Below are 10,070 nucleotides of genomic sequence, written 5' to 3'. Positions count from 1 at the left end.
TGAGTGGCGCGCTATGAGCTTGTAGGTCTGCTATTTTTGAAAAATCGACTGACATAGAAACATAGCTTTTTCAGAAAACTGTCAGGATGTAGAAGACATTTTTAGAATCTGATCTCAGGTCAGAATGGGGTTAAAGCTGCTAATAAGCAATAATATGTCAACATTTTAATGACCTTTTTCTTTTTATTATTCAGACAGCCAGCAATGGGTAGAAAATAAATGTAGTCTCTGTGGTACATCTAGGGGGGGGGTCCGCGATCTGCATTCAAAGATTTTCCTAGAAGCTATTTTTTTAGTGGAAAAATCGGTGGCCAAATATATATACTTTTTGGGGTCCTTGACATGAAATATTTATTAAATCACTGATAAAGAATCAGGGTTTTTCAGCAAACTGTCATGATTTAACCCATTCTGACCTGAGATCAGATTCATACGAGGTTTCCGCCGGACACACACTGGTCTGATGAACCCATTCTGACCTGAGATCAGATTCAAAAAATGTCAGTCGCTCTTCGATTTTTCAAAAATAGCAGACCTACAAGCTCGTATCGCGCCACTCGGTGGCGCGATATGAGCTTGTAGATCTGCTATTTTTAAATAGGTAAAGCATAACATGATGCTGACACCAAAATGGGTGCCCCGTCAGAATGGGTTAAAAAGTAGGACTTTGGTGAGGTGTTGTATATTTATGCATAGGTACTTTCAGGTGTATTATGGATGTTGTATTTATTCATAGGTACTTTCAGGTGTATTATGGATGTTGTATTTATGCATAGGTACTTTCAGGTGTATTATGGATGTTGTATTTCTGGTCCAGAATGTAACATCGACGATGTGGTATTGAAGTGTAATTTTATTTAGCCCTAGAACGGCTCTTGTTGTTTCATACAGTATGTACAGTATTTCACATACAGAGCCATAGAACACCCTGCTTAATTTCTGGTCGGACTAATTAATGTGCGGCCTAAATGTGATAAATGCTCCGTTTGTACTCGCCCATTAAATTATTCCAAAGACGTGGAGTGAAATATGGTCCTCTAGTTTTATATCCATGTGAAAGTTCTGGCACAAAACGTGTATTTAGTCAATTATCTGCACTTTTTCACGAGATGCACACGGACGTCTTTCTCTCCGGGCGAGGGGGGCCCGGAATGATTGCTGGACTGATTTTACGAATACGTCCTGTTTAGTGTTTACCGCAGACGTCATCACCAATTGACCAGGGAAACACAAACGTTTGGGTCAAACTATTGGCAGGTGCTTTGCGATATAGGTGCTGGGTAATTAATCAAATAAGGTTTATTAATCAAACAGGACGTATTCAAAATCAGTCCAGCAATCATTCCGGGCCCCCCTCGCCCGGAGAGAAAGGCGTCCGTGCACGTCCGGAGCATTTATCACATTTAGGCCGCCGGTTTTAAGCCACGAACAGGATTTCAGTGAGACGTATCTATGCCTATGATACTTGAAAATGTACAAAGTATTAATTAAATGATCACAGGCATTCTAGGTCTACATTTTATTATACTGCCTCTCAATGTGTTTCTACGGGTTAAATAAAGGTTAAATAAAATAAAAAAATAAACTTTAGAAGACATTTTGTATAGAATCTGGTGTCAGTGCTAAATGGGTTATAGGACATGGTCTCTTTTCTTGTTTCGAGGAGATCTTGAATAAACAAGAAGGTGACCGCACACACACCAATAGCTAGAGTACCAATATTTATTAGGATAGCAGGTAAGTTCTTATACCTTCTTGTATAAGAACCTTATACCTTCTTGTTTTGTACGGGAACCCATTTTGGTGTTGGCATCATGTCGTGCTTTAGCTATTGAAAAATAGCAGATCTACAAGCTCATAGCGCGCCACTCGGTGGCACGCTATGAGCTTGTAGATCTGCTATTTTTGGAAAATCGAAGACATTTTTGGAACTGATCTCAGGTCAGAATGGGTTAATAATGACACTGTCAGGATGTAATAGACATTTTTAGAATCTGATCTCAGGTCAGAATGGGTTATTCAAGATCTCCTCTACAGTTTTCTCCCGTGTGCCGACACTGCCACAAGGACTTTGGTGTGCGTAGAGCCTCAGTCTTTGTACACACACTCTTTTATAATTTATTGTGTCACCATCATGTCACTGTCACCAATAAGCTGCCATCAGCTGCTGACTGCCAGCCCCAGTGCTGACAGACGCCGGCCGGGCCGGAAGCAGTGATCAGCTGACAGTCAGAGGAGGAGGAGGAGGAGGCGACGTGATCATCATCATCATCCTCAAGCCCCAGTGAGGAAGAGGAGGAGGGAAGGGAGAGAGAGAGAGAGAGAGAGCCATCTTCACCCCGACAGGAGCCAGGTGGTGGTACATTCTGTCTGTCTGTCTGTCTGTCAGGAGGAGAGACCAGAGAGGAGGAGGAGGAGGAGGTGTGGGGGACGTCCGTACTGGGGGAGATTTTGGGGAGGACCCTAGCTGGCTTGATGATGAAGACATAGGAGACCCTAAAAAATATATATCTTTTTTTTTTAAAGGACCGCCGGTGTCAGACTCAGAGAGGAAGGGGAGAAGAAGAGAGGGGGGTCTTCTTCTTCTTCACACACACACACACACACACACACACACACACACACACAGGAAAACCCAGCGGGGGGGCTTTTCTTTGAGGAGGAGGAAGAGAAAAAAGGACTACTTTGAAACGTATACAAAGAAAAAGGAAGAAAAAAAATAAAGAAATGTGAAGAAGTGGGGATTTTAATACAAAGCAAGACAAGGAACATTATCTCTTTTTCGGAGGAACTTATATTATTGGGACCACCTCAGAAGACTTCCGCAGGCTGCTTTGCGTCTCTGATAGAGTAATAGAGACTAAAACACAAGCCAGAAGGAGAGAGAATGTAGCCCAACCAAGAAGTTACTTCAATGTAAACAAACAGCTATACTATAGCACCACAGCTAACTGGGGCTAGCAGCTAGCCTAATAGCACCTCCTGGGCTCCACACACACAGACAGGAGGAGGTGAAGATTAAGAAGGAGAACCAGCGGACCGGAGCACTCTTCTTCCCCCAGGCTGCTGTGCCGCGGCCCCGGGCGCCCTGTCCCACCGTCCCCGGCAGCTGTCAACTCGACCCGGGGGAATGTTTTGATTCTGGTCGGTGTCACGTACCGCCGCCGGGCTGTTAGCTTCAGTTAGCATTCTATGTCCTTCCCTTCGCTTCTCCCTCACCAGCCCAGCAGCTTAGCAGGGGTTAGCATGTTAGCATGCTAATTAGCTTCTCCCTCACCAGCCCAGCAGCTTAGCAGGTGCTAGCATGTTAGCATGCTAATTAGCTTCTCCCTCACCCAGCCCAGCAGCTTAACGGTGTTAGCATGTTAGCATGCTAATTAGCTTTTCCCTCACCAAGCCCAGCAGCTTAGCGGTGTTATAGCATGCTAACGCTTCGGGTTTTTTTTGCTTCTCCTTCGCCAGCCAGCCAGCAGCTTAACGACGCTATAGTATGTTAGCATGCTAACGCTAACGGTTTAGCTTCTCCCTTCAGCTTAACGGGCGCTATATAGTAGCACGTTAGCATGCTAACGCTAACTGTTTAGCTTCTCCTTTCAGCCTAACGGGCGCTATATAGTAGCACGTTAGCATGCTAACGCTAAGCCTAAGCCAGTGAAAGCTAGCAGTGTAGCATTCAGAGAGAAGGAAGGATCCGAGTGACTTGAGAGAGAGAGAGAGAGAGCAGCCGGACAGACAAACAAAGGGAGATATTAATTAAAACAGAGACGCTTGTCTTGTTGAAATAATGTGAACTTTAATGGAGGCTCTCCGTCGGGAGAACGAGGATCAATAGTTGACTGTGACAGACCGAGGTCATTTGGTAATAAACACGCTTTTATAATTATATATATGAAGAAATGAATGTCCAACTGACTGTGTGTAGAGAGAGAGAGAGCGGTGTTTGACCAGCTGATTAGGAGCAAACACGAAAGGGAAAAACAATCATTTTATATATATAATATATTAGCAGATTATAACGGAATGATTATGTCTGTCTATTCAACCCAGCAGTGAGTTGTTATTAGGGTGTAATGTAATGTGGTGTCAGGTTGACTTGACACTAGGCGCTGTGGATTAGTAAAGTTTTCCTCTTTTTGTTTTTTGGGGGCATTCATTTAGAATCACCTCGTCGACATTATTTTGTTTACACTCGACCTGTCCCTATATATAACTTAACTTTAGTTAATGGTGGTGGTGGGGGGGGTCGTTTTCTTTTCTTGCATATAGTCCAGTTTGTCCACCCAGATCTAAGTCTAAACTCTAAACTATAGACCCCCAGCAGCACACACACAGTCAGTAAACTTATTATTTCTTTTTTAAAGAAGAGAAATGCTCTCGTAAATGTGATCCTGTAGTTCAAAACCCATTCTGAACGGGAACCCATTTTGGTGTTTATGGCATCATGTCGTGCTTTAGCTATTGAAAAATAGCAGATCTACAAGCTCATAGCGCGCCACCGAGTGGCGCGCTATGAGCTTGTAGGTCTGCTATTTTTGAAAAATCGAAGAGCGACTTGACTTTTTTTAGAATCTGATCTCAGGTCAGAATATGGGTTCATCAGACCAGTGTGTGTGTGTGTGTGTGTCCAGTGGAAACCTGGTATGAATCTGATCTCAGGTCAGAATGGGTTAAGTTTAGTGAGTCGCTCAGGGCCAGCCATGGGCAGTAAATGGATTCAGTTTCAGATAACTATATCGCCCTAAATGGCAATAAGGCTCTTGGTTTGCGAAAGATAAGAAGAAGCAGCTATAGCGGTACCACCCAACCCATTCCACCATGAAACTTTAAAAGTTTAGCTTCTTTAACCCATTCTGACCTGAGATCAGATTCATACCAGGTTTCCACTGGACACACACTGGTCTGACGAACCCATTCTGACCTGAGATCAGATTCTAAAAATGTCAGTCGTTCTTCGATTTTTCAAAAAATAGCAGACCTACAAGCTCGTATCGCGCCACTCGGTGGCGCGATATGAGCTTGTAGATCTGCTATTTTTCAATAGCTAAAGCATGACATGATGCCAACACCAAAATGGGTGCCCGTTCAGAATGGGTTAATTAAAACACAAGAACTAATAGAATAGATACCAGGGTGCCAGACTGTCATTTAAGCGTATTTTTTCAGCCAGATTGATTGATTGATTGATTGATTGAAATATTTATTAACAGTTTGCAGAATTACAGTACATTTCAAGCACAAACTCAATACAAAGACTGTTAACTGTGAGTGGACGACCCAATTAAGCATTACACTTTAGGAACCTGAATAGACTACAACAACAACAACAACAAAAAGTTACAGAAAGCTACAAAAGTTAACATTGTTTTTCCTTTTTTGTGCTAAACGGGATACGTTATTTATTCTGTAGATAAAGTGGAGTTTAGTCACCCATTTTGGTGTCAGCATCATGTTATGCTTTAGCTATTTAGCTTTAGCTATTTAAAAATAGCAGATCTACAAGCTCATATATATATATATACGAGCTTGTAGGTCTGCTATTTTTGAAAAATCGAAGAGCGACTGACATTTTTAGAATCTGATCTCAGGTCAGAATGGGTTCATCAGACCAGTGTGTGTCCGGCGGAAACCTCGTGTGAATCTGATCTCAGGTCAGAATGGGTTAAAAGTATCTAGGAGTTTGTTTTGGTTGTTTTTTGTGTGTGTGGCTGCCCCTCCCCCAATTAGAACACTTGGGTATTCTACAAATGTCTCCTAAATCCTGACAGTGTTCTGAAAACCCCTATGTTTCTATATATCAGTGATTCTCAAACTATTTCATGTCGAGGTCGGACCCCAGGAATTATATGCAATCGGCTGACCGACCCCTATCCGAAAATGGCAAAGACACGAGTTAAAATATTATATAATTATGTTAAATATGTTGTTAAATGTTAAATATGTCGATTCCTCCCAGAAGCAAAGAAATGAGTTAAAATATTTACCTGTGAAAGAAGCAGAATATATTCAACGATCCGCACCCACATTTTCATGATTTAAAAAAGAAAATAGCAGATCTACAAGCTCGTAGCGCGGCACTCGGGAACCCCTTTTGGTGTTAGCATTATGCTATGCTTTAGCTATTGAAAAATAGCAGATCTACAAGCTCATAGCGCGCCACCGAGTGCTATGAGCTTGTAGGTCTGCTATTTTTTTTTAAACCGAAGAACGACTGACATAGAAACATAGCTTTTTTCAGAAAACTGGCAGGATGTAGAAGACATGTTTACAATCTGATCTCAGGTCAGAATGGAAAACTGTCAGGCTGTAGAAGACATGTTTAGAATCTGATCTCAGGTCAGAATGGAAAACTGTCAGGATGTAGAAGAATTTTTTTTAGAATCTGATCTCAGGTCAGAATGGGTTAAGGAAAAATAAACACTGTGTTGTTGTTGTTGTCTCCTTGTTGTTCATCGACCCCCCTCCTTTCTGTTTTGTAGACCCCCACCGTTTAATTAAAAGGGGGGAGGAGGAGGAGGAGGAGGAGGAGGAGGAGGAGAAAGACGGAAGAGAAGAAGGAATCCGCCGCGCGGACGACGCCACCATGGAGCTGATGTTCGCGGAGTGGGAGGACGGAGAGAGGTTCTCCTTCGAGGACTCGGACCGCTTCGAGGAGGACTCGCTGTGCAGCTTCATCTCCGAGGCCGAGAGCCTCTGTCAGAACTGGAGGGGCTGGAGGAAGCAGTCCGCCGGGCCCAACTCCCCCACGGTCAAGATCAAAGGTAACGTCACGCACACGCACACGCCACGCAACGCACACGCAACGCCACGCAACGCAACGCCACACACGCACGCACGCACGCACACCAGTGTTGTTTTTGGCAGCAAATTTCTATTTTAGTTTAGTCATAGTCTTTGGACTGAAACTTCATTTAGCTTTTGTCATGTTTTAGTCACCTGGAATGTCTTAGTGTTAGTCTTAGTTTTAGTCGACTTAAACGTCATAAGACTTTAGTCGACTAAATCTACGGTTGGTTTAGACGACTAAAATGTATTTTGGCGGGCCTTGATGCCGTCGTAATGAGTGTTTTTACACTTGCTGGAAATAGCCGATCTACAAGCTCACAACGCGTCGCGCTGCGACGCGTTGGGAGCTTGTAGATCGGCTATTTCGGCTAGTCCCTTCCTAACATTTTAGTCTAGTTTTTATTTGTCGACGAAATTGTCAGTATATTTAGTCTTAGTTTTAGTCATCGTAGCTTAGTTTTCATTTAGTTTCCATTCATTTTCGTCAGTGAAAAAAGGTAGTCGACGAACATTTTTCGTCTTAGTTTTAGTCGACGAAAACAACACTACTGTCAAAATCAAAGGTCTGGCTGGCTGGCTGGCTGGCTGGCTGGCGCGCACACACAGTCACACACACTCCTTTCGTACACTTTAGGAGTTATAGATCTGTAAGGGTAAGGAAAGGAAAGGTACTATGTTTAACCAGGGTAACTGGACTAAGGAAAGGAAAGGTACTATGTTTACCCAGGGTAACTGGACTAAGGAAAGGAAAGGTACTATGTTTACCCAGGGTAACTGGACTAAGGAAAGGAAAGATACTATGTTTACCCAGGGTAACTGGACTAAGGAAAGGAAAGATACTATGTTTACCCAGGGTAACTGGACTAAGGAAAGGAAAGGTACTATGTTTACCCAGGGTAACTGGACTAAGGAAAGGAAAGGTACTATGTTTACCCAGGGTAACTGGACTAAGGAAAGGAAAGGTACTATGTTTACCCAGGGTAACTGGACTAAGCTCAATAACTTGTTTACAGCCAGGCCCTGCTCATAGAACATTTCATGGTAGGGGTTCAATGCCTTGCTCAAGGGCACTTCAGCGGTGGTAATTTTAACGTGCCGGTCCGGGGATACGAACTAGCGACCTTTCCGATATCAAGACCGCTCCGCAAACCGTTCGGCCACCGCTGGTCCATTTGGTTCCATTCATACATGTAGTACACTAATAATAATAATAATAATAACAATAATAATAAAGCTTTTATTTGTATAGCACCTTTCATTACAGCTCAAAGTACTTTACAGTTGCGCAGAAAGACAATAGGCTCTACCCTGGAGAGATCTACCCTGGAGAGATCTACCCTGGAGAGATCTACCCTGGAGAGATCTACCCTGGAGAGATCTACCCTGGCACCGTTAGCTGCTGTTTGAGGGTTTAGAGATCTACCCTGGCACCGTTAGCTGCTGTTTGAGGGTTTAGAGATCTACCCTGGCACCTTTAGCTGCTGTTTGAGAGTTTAGAGATCTACCCTGGCACCGTTAGCTGCTGTTTGAGGGTTTAGAGATCTACCCTGGCACCGTTAGCTGCTGTTTGAGGGTTTAGAGATCTACCCTGGCACCATTAGCTTCTGTTTGAGGGTTTAGAGATCTACCCTGGCACCTTTAGCTTCTGTTTGAGGGTTTAGAGATCTACCCTGGCACCATTAGCGTCTGTTTGAGGGTTTAGAGATCTACCCTGGCACCATTAGCGTCTTTTTGAGGGTTTAGAGATCTACCCTGGCACCATTAGCGTCTGTTTGAGAGTTTAGAGATCTACCCTGGCACCATTAGCTGCTGTTTGAGGGTTTAGAGATCTACCCTGGCACCATTAGCTGCTGTTTGAGGGTTTAGAGATCTACGCTGGCACCGTTAGCTGCTGTTTGAGGGTTTAGAGATCTACCCTGGCACCATTAGCTTCTGTTTGAGGGTTTAGAGATCTACCCTGGCACCGTTAGCTGCTGTTTGAGGGTTTAGAGATCTACCCTGGCACCGTTAGCTGCTGTTTGAGGGTTTAGAGATCTACCCTGGCACCATTAGCTGCTGTTTGAGGGTTTAGAGATCTACCCTGGCACCATTAGCTTCTGTTTGAGGGTTTAGAGATCTACCCTGGCACCATTAGCTTCTGTTTGAGGGTTTAGAGATCTACCCTGGCACCATTAGCGTCTGTTTGAGGGTTTAGAGATCTACCCTGGCACCGTTAGCTGCTGTTTGAGGGTTTAGAGATCTACCCTGGCACCTTTAGCTGCTGTTTGAGAGTTTAGAGATCTACCCTGGCACCGTTAGCTGCTGTTTGAGGGTTTAGAGATCTACCCTGGCACCGTTAGCTGCTGTTTGAGGGTTTAGAGATCTACCCTGGCACCGTTAGCTGCTGTTTGAGGGTTTAGAGATCTACCCTGGCACCGTTAGCTGCTGTTTGAGGGTTTAGAGATCTACCCTGGCACCGTTAGCTGCTGTTTGAGAGTTTAGAGATCTACCCTGGCACCGTTAGCTGCTGTTTGAGGGTTTAGAGATCTACCCTGGCACCGTTAGCTGCTGTTTGAGGGTTTAGAGATCTACCCTGGCACCATCAGCTGCTGTTTGAGGGTTTAGAGATCTACCCTGGCACCGTTAGCTGCTGTTTGAGGGTTTAGAGATCTACCCTGGCACCGTTAGCTGCTGTTTGAGGGTTTAGAGATCTACCCTGGCACCGTTAGCTGCTGTTTGAGGGTTTAGAGATCTACCCTGGCACCATTAGCTGCTGTTTGAGGGTTTAGAGATCTACCCTGGCACCGTTAGCTGCTGTTTGAGGGTTTAGAGATCTACCCTGGCACCATTAGCTGCTGTTTGAGGGTTTAGAGATCTACCCTGGCACCATTAGCTGCTGTTTAAGGGTTTAGAGATCTACCCTGGCACCGTTAGCTGCTGTTTGAGGGTTTGTGCTAGCAGCAGCACCATTCATAAATATCAGCTCTAATGTTACACATTTTGTTTAAAAAAAAGAAAAGCATGCAAACTCATTACACTTAGCTTTAGAAGCCGGAAACGACTGCTTGTAGGACTGGGGGGGGGGGGGGGGGGGGGTAGAGAATAAGGCATTGTTCTTGTTCTCCTCTGTAAGGGGCTACTGTACTTCTCATTTCCCTCTATAACAGTACAGTAGGTACATCAGCCACACTGTTCGCTTTGCCTTCAGAAACACATTGTCCTGTTGCTGTATTATTATTATTATTATTGTGATGTGTCTTGGTTAGCTCTGGTCCATAGCCTTCTACTGCTTCTACGATTCTGCCCTG

The 10,070-nt window shown here is 44.1% G+C and overlaps 1 protein-coding gene across 1 annotated transcript in view; it reads left to right on the top strand.

The window, feature by feature from the left end:
* Positions 1-6,511: 6,511 nt before the first annotated feature.
* zswim8 (zinc finger, SWIM-type containing 8) overlaps positions 6,512-10,070 on the top strand; it is a 144,906-nt gene continuing 141,347 nt past the window's right edge. Inside the window, exon 1 of the mRNA XM_083775375.1 lies at positions 6,512-6,758. Coding sequence (XP_083631501.1) covers positions 6,581-6,758 — 178 coding nt within the window. The 5' untranslated portion in view covers positions 6,512-6,580. The remainder of the gene's footprint in view (positions 6,759-10,070) is intronic.

This window comes from Protomyctophum parallelum (genome assembly GCF_964188405.1).
Source record: "Protomyctophum parallelum genome assembly, chromosome: 10".
NCBI lineage: Eukaryota > Metazoa > Chordata > Actinopteri > Myctophiformes > Myctophidae > Protomyctophum > Protomyctophum parallelum.
This window is presented reverse-complemented; position numbering and strand designations above follow the sequence as displayed.